The 14,302-nt window shown below is 46.7% G+C and overlaps 1 protein-coding gene across 1 annotated transcript in view; it reads right to left on the bottom strand.

Annotated features, from left to right (window-relative positions):
- Positions 1-14,302, bottom strand: part of ABCA7 (ATP binding cassette subfamily A member 7) — a 70,786-nt gene that overhangs the window by 48,293 nt on the left and 8,191 nt on the right. The window contains exons 6-13 of the mRNA XM_053372866.1: positions 12,618-12,806; positions 11,626-11,715; positions 10,392-10,626; positions 8,382-8,521; positions 6,642-6,758; positions 5,236-5,415; positions 2,767-2,981; positions 1,701-1,886 (exon numbers count right to left, since the gene is read on the bottom strand). Coding sequence (XP_053228841.1) covers positions 1,701-1,886; positions 2,767-2,981; positions 5,236-5,415; positions 6,642-6,758; positions 8,382-8,521; positions 10,392-10,626; positions 11,626-11,715; positions 12,618-12,806 — 1,352 coding nt within the window. The remainder of the gene's footprint in view (positions 1-1,700; positions 1,887-2,766; positions 2,982-5,235; positions 5,416-6,641; positions 6,759-8,381; positions 8,522-10,391; positions 10,627-11,625; positions 11,716-12,617; positions 12,807-14,302) is intronic.

Genomic DNA, 14,302 nt, shown 5'->3' with positions numbered 1-14,302 from the left:
GGACGATAAAAGAGGGGTGATAATCTCATTCCTCAAGTCTTTATAAAGAGGGCAAGCCAGAAGGGCATGCGCCACCGATTCGGGACGGCCATCTCAACAGAGACGTTTTTCGTGTGGGATCTCTTGGAATCGTCCCTCAAGTCCAGCCGAGGGCAAGACATTCAATCTTGTGAGAGTCAAAGCGCGTCTATATTTTGGAATTGCTAGGTGATGCAGATAGGGTGCTGGAGAGTCAAAGTGGGAAGGTGGAAAACAGTCATGCCATGGGCAAAATGCCCTTATTGTGGCCAAGTTGTTCTGATGCTTGATATCATTTAAAGGTAAAGGGACCCCTGACCATTAGGTCCAGTCATGGCCGAATCTGGGGTTGCGGCGCTCATCTCGCTTTACTGGCCGAGGGAGCCGGCGTACAGCTTCCGGGTCATGTGGCCAGCATGACTAAGCCGCTTCTGGCGAACCAGAGCAGCGCACGGAAACACCGTTTACCTTCCCGCCAGAGCGGTACCTATTTATCTACTTGCACTTTGACATACTTTTGAACTGCTAGGTTGGCAGGAGCAGGGACCAAGCGACAGGAGCTCACCCCGTCATTGCGGGGATTTGAACCACCGACCTTCTGATCAGCAAGCCCTTGGCTCTGTGGTTTAACCCACTCGCCACCCACGTCCCACTTGATATCATTTAGGTGCTGACAAATTAGACTGTTTGCTTTACTAAAACCCAAAGTGAGTAGCTGTTGTGGTGATAAACCACAAGAGTGAAGTTTCCAATAGACCATTTTAGTCCAGGTGCTTTTGGGATCTTGTAGGACTAGGGATATTAGACCGGGGGGGATTTGAGTTTAGGCGAAGCCAAGAGTTGAGTGTCCTGCGCCAGATCCGTCATTCTGCCGAGGGAAGATTAGCCTCTAGGCGCAATGATGCGTTTGGGACACAGGCCAGGACAGCGAAAATTTGCCTGAAGAAGTTTGACTGGACAGCTTCCGTAGCTCCAAGGTGAGCGCCTGTCGAGATCTGTGCCCCATATAATAACTGTACTAGGGGTCTTGGGAGAAAAGCAATGACAAACCTAGACAACATCTTAAAAAGCAGAGACATCACCTTGCCGACAAAGGTCCGTATAGTTCAAGCTATGGTTTTCCCAGTAGTGATGGATGGGAGTGAGAGCTGGACCATAAAGAAGGCTGATCGCCGAAGAATGGATGCTTTTGAATTCTGGTGCTGGAGGAGACTCTTGAGAGTCCCATGGACTGCAAGAAGATCCAACCTCTCCATTCTGAAGGAAATCAGCCCTGAGTGCTCACTGGAAGGACAGATCCTGAAGCTGAGGCTCCAAGACTTTGGCCACCTCATGAGAAGAGAAGACTCCCTGGGAAAGACCCTGATGTTGGGAAAGATGGAGGGCACAAGGAGAAGGGGATGACAGAGGACGAGATGGTGGGACAGTGTTCTTGAAGCTACCAGCATGAGTTTGACCAAACTGCGGGAGGCAGTGGAAGACAGGAGGGCCTGGCGTGCTCTGGTCCAGGGGGTCACGAAGAGGCGGACACGACTAAACGACTAAACAACAACAACAAAGGGGTCTAGCTTGGAACACTTCCAGGGATGAGGGTATACGTTTACCATCTTTTGTGTGGAAAAAGCGTGTTTTGCAATTTTGGTGCTTCGGAACACTTCTTCTTTTGCACATTTCTGACTTACATGTCGTCGACGTAGCAGGGATAAGGCATCTGTTGAATGTAGATCCCCACGCGGCCCTGCGGAGACAGCTCCTCGCCTTGGACCCGAACCACGGCCTGCTCCACGAGGTCTTGCACGTAGGCAAAGCCGCCCCAGACGTATCGCAGGTCATCAAAGGGGTCAGCCGCCGGCCCCGGGTCCCAAAACCTGGTCAACGTTCGCAGGAAGAGGGAAAGGGGTTGAGAGTCCCTTTGAGCAATCTGAGTGCACAATCCGTTTTTGTTTGTTTTGTGGTCAGGAGAACCTTTTATTCCATTTCTTAGCTGCTCTTCAAAAGATTCTCTCCCCCCCAAAAAACCACACACAATCGTTTCTATTAAATCTCCAAAAATATTCCAGAACGTTATCCAATTAAACAAACCCCAAACCCTAAACTTTCTTATTGACTAGGGCTTAGTCCGTCGGAAATAGCGTCCGGGCGGAATTTCCCGAAATTGGTAAAAATGTCTCAGAAAACATTTGGCAACCCATGTTGGAAGTGTTGATTGTTTGTGTGAATTTCCTTAATAGCTCAACAACTTCTGGGTTTGGGGGGGGGGGAAGGATTTTACAAAAAAGAAAAAAGAGAGCTAAACTTTGGTCAAAAAAAAAAAAGGAAAGGAAAGCTCAACAACTTTGCCAAGAAAAGCTCAACAACTTTTGTGTCTGGTTTTTCACTTTATGAAATATGGCAACCCTGTTCTTGACTTACCATTTCCCGATGTTTGTTTACTCCATTTTATTAGCTGTTTCGCCATCTAAACCCCAGAATCGTGGGTTCTTTCATTAACCCACAGCTTATAACGCCACGCGCTTCAAACGCCCGCCCGTCTGAGGTTTCTTTCTTTCCTCCTCCCCCCGCAATCTGCTTTCCTTTCGTGCTGTGCCTTTTCAGGCTGCAACCCTACGGGGCGGGATCCTCTGTTCCCTTCTAAACAAGAGGAAGGAAAGAGCACGCGCGATATTTACGCCCAGAAGGGGGGGTTGGACTAGATGACCCGTGGGTCCCTTTCTACGAATCTTTCTCAAACCAGGCGGGACGGCTCACCTGTCCTTGATCTTGTTGGTGCGAGTGACGTCGTCAATGTCCATTCGGATTTTGAACCGGACGTGGGAAGGGAGGACCTCACCGAAATCACTCTGGTTGTCCGGTGGCAGGAACACCACCCCGGCCCAAAACTGGCGGTCCTCCAGTAGCCTCATGGCCCGCAGAACCAGCTGGTCCTCCGAGTCCACCGCCTCGATTTTGTTCAGGGAAATGCACTAGGAGAGAAACGTTTCCATCATCATGGGGTGGAACAGAGGCGAGGGCACTTGGTCCTTAGGGAGAAGGTTACAGGTTCGATTCCTGACACCTTCAGGTTTGTATTTACCGTATTTTTTGCTCTATAAGACTTTTCCCCTCCTAAAAAGTAAGGGGAAATGTGTGTGCGTCTTATGGAGCGAATGCAGGCTGCGCAGCTATCCCAGAAGCCAGAACAGCAAGAGGGATTGCTGCTTTCACTGCGCAGCGATCCCTCTTGCTGTTCTGGCTTCTGAGATTCAGAATATTTTTTTTCTTGTTTTCCTCCTCCAAAAACTGGAGGTGTGTCTTATAGAGCGAAAAATACGGTATTTTAAAATTTGTACGTTACAGTGGTACCTCGGGTTACATATGCTTCAGCTTACAGACTCTGCTAACCCAGAAATAGTGCTTCAGGTTGAGAACTTTGCTTCAGGATGAGAACAGAAATCAGGCTCCGGCAGTGCGGTGGCAGCGGGAGGCCCCATTAGCTAAAGTGGTGCTTCAGGTTAAGAACAGTTTCAGATTAAGTACAGACCTCCGAAAGGAATTAAGTACTTAACCTGAGGTACCATTGTACTGTAAGTTTACCAGATTTTTCCCCCCCAATGAATCCGGGGACACTTTTCAACTTCAACGGATTTTATATGGGGACTGATTTGTAAATCTGGCGACTGTCCCAGGGAAACGGGGACGTCTGGTAACCTTACATTACTGCCTTTCCTCCAAAGCAGAGACATCACCTTGCCGACAAAGGTCTGTATAGTTCAAGCTATGGTTTTCCCAGTAGTGATGTATGGAAGTGAGAGCTGGACAATAAAGAAGGCTGATCGCCGAAGAATGGATGCTTTTGAATTCTGGTGCTGGAGGAGACTCTTGAGAGTCCCATGGACTGCAAGAAGATCTAACCTCTCCATTCTGAAGGAAATCAGCCCTGAGTGCTCACTGGAAGGACAGATCCTGAAGCTGAGGCTCCAAGACTTTGGCCACCTCAGGAGAAGAGAAGACTCCCTGGAAAAGACCCTGATGCTGGGAAAGATGGAGGGCACAGGGAGAAGGGGACGACGGAGGACGAGATGGTGGGACAGTGTTCTCGAAGCTGCCAGCATGAGTTTGACCAAACTGCAGGAGGCAGTGGAAGACAGGAGGGCCTGGCGTGCTCTGGTCCAGGGGGTCACGAAGAGGCGGACACGACTAAACGACTAAACAACAACAGCCCTTCCTCCAAAGATCACAGGGCGGTTTGCACCGTTAAAATACAAAATACCTAATAAGAGTAAGGGTAAAACAAATACCACAAAAAAGCTCGGTGAATAAAATTCTACGTATGCTGTTGTTGTTGTTTAGTCATTTAGTCATGTCCGACTCTGTCGCCCCCTTCTCCTTGTGCCCTCCATCTTTCCCAACATCAGGGTCTTTTCCAGGGAGTCTTCTCTTCTCATGAAGCGGCCAAAGTCTTGGAGCCTCAGCTTCAGGATCTGTCCTTCCAGTGAGCACTCAGGGCTGATTTCCTTCTGAATGGATCGGTTGGATCTTCTTGCAGTCCATGGGACTCTCAAGAGTCTCCTCCAGCACTACTGGGAAAACCATAGCTTTTACTACTTAATACTTAATATATGTATGTACACATCTATTAAAATAAAAAAGATTGCACATCAGCGACAGAACACCTCCAGGTAAGATCTGAGAGGCTGCCAGTCCGTGTAGGAAACACAGAGGTGTGTGCAGCGATGACCTGGGTTGCCATGAGGCAATTTCTTATTAAATCAGACCATGAGGACTAGCCTCTTGATTCGTCTTCCGGGGAAGACCCGCAGCTCAGCGACTGAGCTTTGCATTTACCGTATTTTTTGCTCTATAAGACTCACTTTTTCCCTCCTAAAAAGTAAGGGGAAATGTGTGTGCGTCTTACGGAGCGAATGCAGGCTGTGCAGCTATCCCAGAAGCCAGAACAGCAAGAGGGATTGCTGCTTTCACTGCACAGCGATCCCTCTTGCTGTTCTGGCTTCTGAGATTCAGAATATTTTTTTTCTTCTTTTCCTCCTCCAAGAACTAGGTGCGTCTTGTGGTCTGGTGCGTCTTATAGCGCGAAAAATACGGTAGTTAATCCCGGGCCCGACCCCTCCGGGTAAGAACCCCCTGCCCAAAACCGTGCAGAGTTGCTACCAGTCCGGGCGGGCAGTGCTGAGTTCGGTGGGCAGGCAGCCTCTCCCGCTCCTGCGAGGGGCAACGCACCTCGATAAACTGGGAGAAGGTTCCGATCGCGGCGTCCACTTCGCCATAGGCCTGGCGCCATGTGTAGGCGCTGCCGGCCGTCTCCGGCGACAGGAACTCTCTCAAGGCCGACATGTTCCAAAACATTCCTTCCAGCTGCTGTTCCAGGAACTGGACCACGCCAGGGGTCTCCAGCAGGTTCTGCAAGGGATAATATTAATAATAATTTATTTATACCCCACCCATCTGGCTGGGTTTCCCCAGCCACTCTGGGCGGCTTCCAACAGAATATTAAAATACAATAATCTATTCAACATTAAAAGCTTCCCTAAACAAAGGCATCCATCGTGAGGGAAAGGGACGTGGGTGGCGCTGTGGTCTAAACCACGGAGCCTCTTGGGCTTGCCGATCGGAAGGTCGGCGGTTCAAATCCCCACGACGGAGTGAGCTCCCGTTGCTCCGTCCCAGCTCCTGCCAACCTAGCAGTTCGAAAGCACGCCGGCACAAGTAGATAAATAGGTACCACTGTGGTGGGGAGGTAAACGGCGTTTCCGTGCGCTCTGGTTTCCGTCACGCGCCAGAAGCGGTTTAATCCTGCTGGCCACACGACCCGGGAAGCTGTCTGTGGACAAACACCGGCTGCCTCGGCCTGAAAGCGAGATGAGTGCCGCAACCCCAGAGTTGCCTTTGACTGGACTTAACTGTCCAGGGGTCCTTTACATTTTTACCAATCATGGGGAGAGATGGCGAAGGGGATTTCCCGGGGGCAGGTTTGCGCCCGAGAAAACGCCTCTCCGGACACAGAATCGCAGCGCTGGAAGAGAAAGCTCGATCCGATTCGTCAAAATCCCATTTAGAACGGAAAAATCCCATTTCTTGCCCGGACCCACATATCCCAGCTGACCATTCGACTTCCGAAAATGTTCAGAAACCAAGCCGGGACTTTCATTGGCTGCAGGAGATTCCTGCTCTCAATCAGAAGCCACGTCGGACGTTCGTCTTCCAAAAATCATTCGCAAACCGGAACACTCACTTCCAGGGCTGCGGCGTTTGAGAGCCAAACATTCGAGTCACAAGGCATTTGAGATGAAAGGTACGACTGTATGTTCTTCAGTGATATAATGGCACATACAGTGGTACCTCAGGTTACAGATGCTTCAGGTTACAGACTCCGCTAACCCAGAAATAGTACCTCGGGTTAAGAACTTTGCTTCAGGATGAGAACAGAAATCACGCGGCGGTGGCAGTGGGAGGCCCCATGAGCTAAAGTGGTGCTTCAGGTTAAGAACAGTTTCAGGTTAAGAACGGACCTCCGGAACGAATTAAGTTCTTAACCCAAGATACCACTGTAAATATTTCAATTGATAAATACCTCCTCCCGGCACAGACCCCTCCTCCTTCCCCGCTTGCAAGTTCAAGAGACAAACCTGAACAGCTCTCACTTCCAGACTCGAGTTCATGAACCTGTAGAGTTGAGGTCCCAAATCGTCCCACGCCCCCCTCACTTCTCGCAAGACGGCCAAGTTCTGGAAAGTCCGGTTCACCTGGAAAGAAGGTTCCCTTGAATTAGAACGGCGAACACTCCCCCCCCCAATGTTATTTTCACAACAGCCCTGAGAGGTTGGCTAGACTGAGAGACTGCGACTGGCCCTGCGAGTTTTATAATGCATGTTTTCCCCTGAATTCTGGAGATTTTTCTCTCTGATAGTCTGCCTACTGCATCCTCCCTGGGTGCCCAGATTTTCCCCCAAAAGCCCTTGATTTCCATAGCTGGGTTCTCCTGTAAACTGGGAAGACTGGGGAGCGGCTTATTGGTGCCTCTGATAGGTGTTGATTATCAACTTTTCAAAATGAAGTCTTTTTACTTTCATATAATCAGATTATGGTGCCTCCGACTGGACTTTGTTTTGGTTGAAAGTCAAAGGTTGGGGGGCGTCTTGTACCTGGATGGCGAACCCACGGGGGGGCGACCTCCCCGTTAAAAGCTCAGCAACTTTTGGAGATTCCCCTCCCCCCAAAAGAAAGCTCAATAAGTGACGTCGTACTGCTTTTAATGTACGGTTGGGAATGTAGCTTTAGGGTCACAGGGGTTGTGAGGGCAGGGGGGTATTTGCTCCCCTGGAAAGGGGAAAGTTTCCCCAAAATCTCGGTCCCGGCAGATAGGAACTCTAGAGAGACAGATCTCTCCACTCAAAGGCAACCTGATATCCTAATAATAATAATAATAATAATAATAATAATAATAATAATAATAATTTATACCCCACCTATCTGGCTGGGTTTCCCCAGCCACTCTGGGCAGCTTCCAACAAAAGATTAAAAATACATTAAAACATCAGTCATTAAAAACTTCCCTAAAGAGGGCTGCCTTCAGATGTCTACTAAAAGTCAGATAGTTGTTTATTTCCTTGACATCTGACGGGAGGGCGTTCCACAGGGCGGGCGCCACTACCGAGAAGGCCCTCCGCCTGGTTCCTTGTAACCTCTCTTCTCACAGGGAGGGGACCGCCAGAAGGCCCTTGGGAGATGGATCTCAGTGTCCGGGATGGACAATGGAGATGGAGACGCTCCTTCAGGTCTACTGGGCCATTTAGGTCTTTCAAGGTCAGCACCAACCCTTTGAATTGTGCTCGGAAACGTCCTGGGAGCCAATGTAGGTCTTTCAAGACCGGTGTTATATTATCTCGGCGGCCGCTCCCAGTCCCCAGTCTGGCTGCTGCATTCTGGATTAGTTGTGGTTTCCGGGTCACCTTCAAAGGCAGCCCCACGGAGAGCACATGGCCGTAGTCCAAGCGGGAGATAACCAGAGCATGCACCACTCTGGCCAGACAGTCTGCGGGCAGGGAGGGTCTCATCCTGCGTCCCAGATGGAGCTGCCCTGCACACAGAACTGACCTGCGCCTCCATGGACAGCTGTGAGTCCAAAATGACCCCCAGGCTGCGCACCTGGTCCTTCGGGGGCACAGTTGCCCCATTCAGGACCAGGGAATCCCCCACACCTACCCACCTCCTGTCCCCCCAAAACAGTCCTTCTGTCTTGTCAGGATTCAACCTCAATCTGTTAGCCCCCATCCATCCTCCAACCGCCTCCAGACACTCACACAGGACCTTCACCGCCTTCACTGGTTCCGATTTGAAAGAGAGATAAGAGCTGGGTATAATCCTACCTCGGCCATGACCTTATGGGTGGCTGGCGTTGGAGGGGCGTACAAGATCTTCCCGACGAAAAGGGGTTTGATCCCCCTCCACAAGATGCGAGAGAACGGGTTGCTCTCCAACGTCCGGATCAAATCTTTGCAGTAGGGGCCTGCAGAAAAAACTAATCTGTAATCGCTTTTTTAAAAGAAGCGTTTTGAAAAATATATTGAATTTGCCATAAGCTTCTTTCCACTTTCAGGCGAGTAGCATTCTTGCTGCTGTAGTAGCATACATATACAGTGGTACCTCGGGTTACATACGCTTCAGGTTACAGACTCCGCTAACCCAGAAATAGTACCTCGGGTTAAGAACTTTGCTTCAGGATGAGAACAGAAATTGTGCTCCGGCGGCGCGGCGGCAGCGGGAGGCCCCATTAGTTAAAGTTAAGCTAACCCAGAAATAGTGCTTCAGTTTAAGAACTTTGCTTCAGGATGAGAACAGAAATCGTGCTCTGGCGGCGCGGCGGCAGCGGGAGGCCCCATTAGCTAAAGTGGTGCTTCAGGTTAAGAACAGTTTCAGGTTAAGAACAGCCCTCCAGAACCAATTACAGTGGTGCCCCGCAAGACGAATGCCTCGCAAGACGGAAAACTCGCTAGACGAAAGGGTTTTCCGTTTTTTGAGCTGCTTCGCAAGACGAATTTCCTATGGGCTTGCTTTGCAAGACGAAAATGTCTTGTGAGTTCCTGCGGGGTTTTTTTCCTCCCCCCCCCCTTTTTCTAAGCCGCTAAGCCGCTTATCCGATAAGCCAATAAGCCGCTAAAAGCCGCTAATAGCGCTAATCCGCTAATGGGCTTGCTTCGCAAGACGAAAAAACCGCTAGACGAAGAGACTCGCAGAACGGATTCTTTTCGTCTTGCGAGGCACCACTGTAAGTGCTTAACCCAAGGTACCACTGTATCAATTTCTATACAATTTAGGTAGTTCTGTCCCTACATAATTCCCAAAAGAAAAACTTCTGGGTTTTTGTTTACAAAGGTTATTTTGAACATCCTTTCCAATTCATTATCTATCATCTCCCAGTGAGCTTTGACCTTACTACAAGACCACCACATAGGATAAAAGGAACCTTCATTCTCTTTGCATTCGCTTCAGCCGAGACTTCTTCATCGTGGGGGTCAGACTAGATGACTTTGGGGTTCCCTTTCAACTTGGCAATTCTGCAAAAATCCGCCTCCCCACCACAATTCTTGCCATGCATTAAAAATCAAATAAAACACTGGAAAAGGTACTATGATACATATATGGTGGAACTGTTTAAACATCAAACAATTTTGGGAAACAATATATAACGAAATGAAAAAAATGTTGAGATATTCATTTAGGAAAACACCAGAAGGTTTTCTATTGGGAATAGTACCAGGAAGTCTAAAGGAAGAAGACAAGACATTATATTTTTACGTAACAGTAGCCGCAAGGCTACTGATTGCGAAAAATTGGAAAAGCGGTATTATACTGACAAAAACAGAGTGGCTTGCCAAATTATTGGAGTATTACAATATATCCAAAACAATGGGAGAAATTGGAAGGATCTCAAAAGAGAAGATAGACAGGGACTGGAAAGTGTTTAAAGGATACTTGCAAAACCATATTGAAAAATCAGAACTCCTATTAGAATAAACAAGTTCCGTTTTAAATACTGGAATACTAAATAAGATGGATAACAATGTGTAATAGAAAAAGAAGCATGGAATTAGGTTAAAGGTGTGTGAAAGAAAGTAATAGAAGTGGAAAGAAATGGCAATTGAGTAGATTGGAAGTCTAACACAAAGGTGGGGTGAGGGGTGGTGGATGGCGATGGGAAAAGGAATTATCTGTGGGATTGAGTGTAGGTATGTTTGAACATTTTTAAGGATTGTACAAAATGTATGTTTGTATGCTTGTATATTCGCTATATGTGTGTATTAATGCTGAATTATTTTAACAAAAGAAACTTTTCCCAAAAAAAAAATCAAATAAAAAGACAAGTGTGTGTCACTCACTCGTGCCGTTGTCCAAAGTGGTCTTTTGCTCCGATTCGTTGCGTCCGAGGAAGGACTTGACATCGTGGTCCTCGTACCAGTTCAAGGAGGGCACCTTGAGGCCTCCCCCTTCGGGGTGGCCGCAGACTAGGCGGGAGAAGACTTCGAAGGTTTGTCGGGCGGAAGACACCGGGTCCTGGCCAGAGAGAACGCGGAGAGCCTCGCGGAACTCCACAAAGCTGGTCGCGGCGGAGATCTGGGTCGCGGGGCGGTGAAGTGGGTAATAACAATGTGAATGTATAATGGAAAAATAAATAAAAATTATATATATACAGTGGTACCTCGGGCTACAGACGCTTTGAAGGGGGAAGGAATGGGTTTCTGTGCAGTCAGTCTGAAACGGGACCCAAAATCCACATTTTTCCTCCTCCAAGGGAACATTTCTAAAATGCATTCACTTGAGCTTTTGAGTCAATGTATAAACAGAAAGACAGCTGTATAAACAAGTGCTCAAAGCCCTCTCCTTTATCAGTCCGTGACGGCAATGGATGGCCTTGCCAGTTCCGTGGAGCAGGGATGGCACGTCGGGGTCTTATCTTACATCCTGACCACAAAAGACGCACAGACCTTGTCAGGTCTGACAAGAGACCCGGAATGGTGCCAGGAGTGTTCTCAGAGTTGGTGACCCCCAAGATAAGAGTATAAGAACAGGAACAACCTTTTATGGTCAAGAGTACCGGAACAGGAATATCTGTTTATGGTCATGGATGTCAACTTGCGTGTATGAGCTGACGTGGCTGGATTCCTGGGGAAGGGGGGAGAGGGTGCCTGGAGGATATATATACTGCATGAAATTTCTCATTTCTTTGGACTTGCTGTGGACTGACCACACAAGTGCCTTCTGCTATCCGGAGAGCAGAATAAACTCTTTCTCTGAATCAACCTCGGTGTCATTTGACTCCTTCCTCCCTGTTCTGGGAGCAACGCTCACCCTACCATCGCTAAAGTCTAATAAGGCTACAGCTTCAGGTTACAGACTCTGCTAACCCAGAAATAGTGCTTCAGGTTAAGAACTTTGCTTCAGGATGAGAACAGAAATCATGCGTCAACAGCCGGAGGCGCCATTAGCTAAAGTGGTGCTTCAGGTTAAGAACAGTTACAGGTTAAGAACGGACCTCCGGAACGAATTAAGTTCTTAACCAGAGGTACCACTGTATATATAAAGGGACAAGCTCATCTCCATGCCACGAATTACCTCCTCGGCTAAAGATGAGGTCCCTTGAAGAAGGGTACGGAGGGAATCCACCGTGTTTGCAACCTCGGCCGACGCAGCACTCATGCGCTCCTGTTGGGAAGAAAACGGGTTTATTCCTTGTTTGGGGGCAGGCGTCCTTCGCTCGCAATCATCTCCCGTCGTTTCGGAGATTTCCGAAAGGGCAGGCGTGGTAGATCCACATTTTAAAGTGATCTTCGTCAAATCTCTCTCGCTCCCCTCCCTGCCCCGACACACAGATTCCTCCTAACGGTAACCAAAATCATTACAGTGCTACCTTGGTTCTCAAATGCCTTGGTTCCCAAATGCCAAAATCCCAGAATTATGTGTTCCGGTTTTCGAACGTTTTTCGGAAGCCGAATGTCCAACGCAGCTGTTGGCTATTATTTCTGGGGCGCCTGCGCCAATCAGAAGCCATGCTTTGGTTTCTGAACCTTTCAGGAGACAAACGGACTTCCGGAATGGATTAAGTTTGGCGCTTTTGTTTTTGCCATTTATTTTGCGTTTTTGTGGCTTTTTCAGTTCATTTGTTTTTGTGACTGTGCGGAACCCGGTTCAGCTACTGATTGACTGGTTGTGTGACTGCGGAAATGGATAAAAGCCCCCCATCCAAACCATGAACTATCATCAGTGCAAGTAACAAAATAATAATAATAATTTTAATTTTTATCATCTCCAATACTGTCTTATTTTATAGTACAGTACATGGATGATTGCTTTCATTTCATTGATCAATGGTCTCGTTAGGTAGCAAAATTCATGTTAAATTGCTGTTTTAGGGGTTGTTTTTAAAAGCCTGGAACGGATTAACCCGTTTTGCATTACGTTCTACGAGAAAGAACGTGTTAGTTTTGGAACGCTTTGGTTTCGGAATGGAATTTCCAGAACAGATTAAGTTTGAGAACCAAGGGACCACTGTATTATTATTTTTCATTTGTATACCACTATACAATTGTATACCACTCCACACCTACCGCGAAAATTTTGGCCCAGTCCACTTGGGAGAGAAAGCGGCGTTCCAGGGCTCGGAGGGTGCCGTCCGGCAAAGCGCAAAGGTTTTCCCGAAGCCCCTCGGCCACCTCCGCGTCTTCGGAAACCAAAAATTTGGAGAGGATGGAAGCGTTGCAAACTATCTGTTTCAAAGGCGTCCCGGCGAGGGAGAACTGGAAAAGGAAAGGCGCCATGAGAACGGCCGACTTCTTGGCCCAAAAATGGAAGCAAGAAGAATTACCAACATTAGAAGAATGGAAGATGAAATTGATGGACTACGCAGAATTGGACAAGCTAACAGGAAGGATCCGATACCGGCGAGGCCAGAGGTTTACCGAAGACTGGACTAAATTACTGAGTATTTGTGATGGTCAGATGACGTTTGTAGGACTACAAGAAGTTCTGCGAGGAGGAATTTAAGAAATGTTGTAAAAACAGAAAGGGAGAAATGATTTGTTAGAAAAGGTAAAGGCAATATGAAGTTAAGAATTGCAGGAGAAATAATCAAGACGGAAGACTATCAGAGATGGTGAAGAAAGTCCAAACAAGGACATATGTATAATAATTTGTGTGGTATGTCTTAAAAAATTTTGTATGCTAAAAATTAATAAAAAATATTATTTTTTAAAAAACAGACAAGGGAAAATTTCTGCCACTTTTGTGGCCGAAAGCTGCCGCCCACGTTCCCGCCTCATCCTTCCTGCGGCTGTTTTTTCAGCCTCAAGTTTCCAGTCCTCCAGAAGGAGGCTGCTTTCCTTTTCTTAAAATAATAATAAAAAGCTGACAGAATCTGCCGAATTAGATGGTTTATCGGGAAAAAATAAAGAATAAATCAAAACAGGAATTTCTAAATGGGAGGTTTTCAAAGAATATCTGAAAAATAAATAGAGTAGTTTAAATTCTGTTGCAGCATTTGAGGAACTACAGTAATAGTTGCAAGGTAGATATAAGAAATTAGATTTATTGAGAATAAGTTTAATTATGAAAAAAAAGTGTCTTGGCAATAAATAATATGAATTTGAAATATGGAATAGACAGGAGGTTGGGTCTTTAGTGTTAAGGCCAATAGATGTTTTATTGTTTGCTAAGAAAATTATGTGTCTATGGTTATTTTTGTAATTTGTGTGTAATTTGGTATTTGGGTTTTTGTTTGTGTTTTTCCTTGGTGTATAAATAAAAAACTTTATTAATTAATAAATAATAATAATAATAATAATAATAATAATAATAATAATAGTGTTTGTTTGAGCTCAAGGTATACACACAAATCACACCAAACCATTTCCAAAATCTGCATCCCAATGTTTTGCCGGCCTCAAGATTCTAGTCCTCTTAAATGAGGCTGCTATTCTCTTTTAAAAAAAAAAAAGAAATGGCAATATTGGTGCTTGTTTAATCTTCAAGGCATGTGTATAAATTGCACCTTACGTAAATAAACGACTTTCTTTTTTTTAAAAAAAATGAATTTACATATTGCTCTATACCCGGAGGTCTCAGCGCGGTTCACAGAAGAAAATCAAAATATAAAACCACAGAATACATAATTAAATAAAAATAAAAACAACTACCCAATAACCCCTGCAACGGTTCCAAAATCAGCATCCCAATGTTTTGTCGGCCTCAAGTTTATAGTCCTCATGAAGGAGGCTTCTCTTCTTTTAAATTAATA

Source organism: Podarcis raffonei, chromosome 18 (assembly GCF_027172205.1).
Source record: "Podarcis raffonei isolate rPodRaf1 chromosome 18, rPodRaf1.pri, whole genome shotgun sequence".
NCBI classification, from domain to species: Eukaryota; Metazoa; Chordata; class Lepidosauria; order Squamata; family Lacertidae; genus Podarcis; species Podarcis raffonei.
This window is presented reverse-complemented; position numbering and strand designations above follow the sequence as displayed.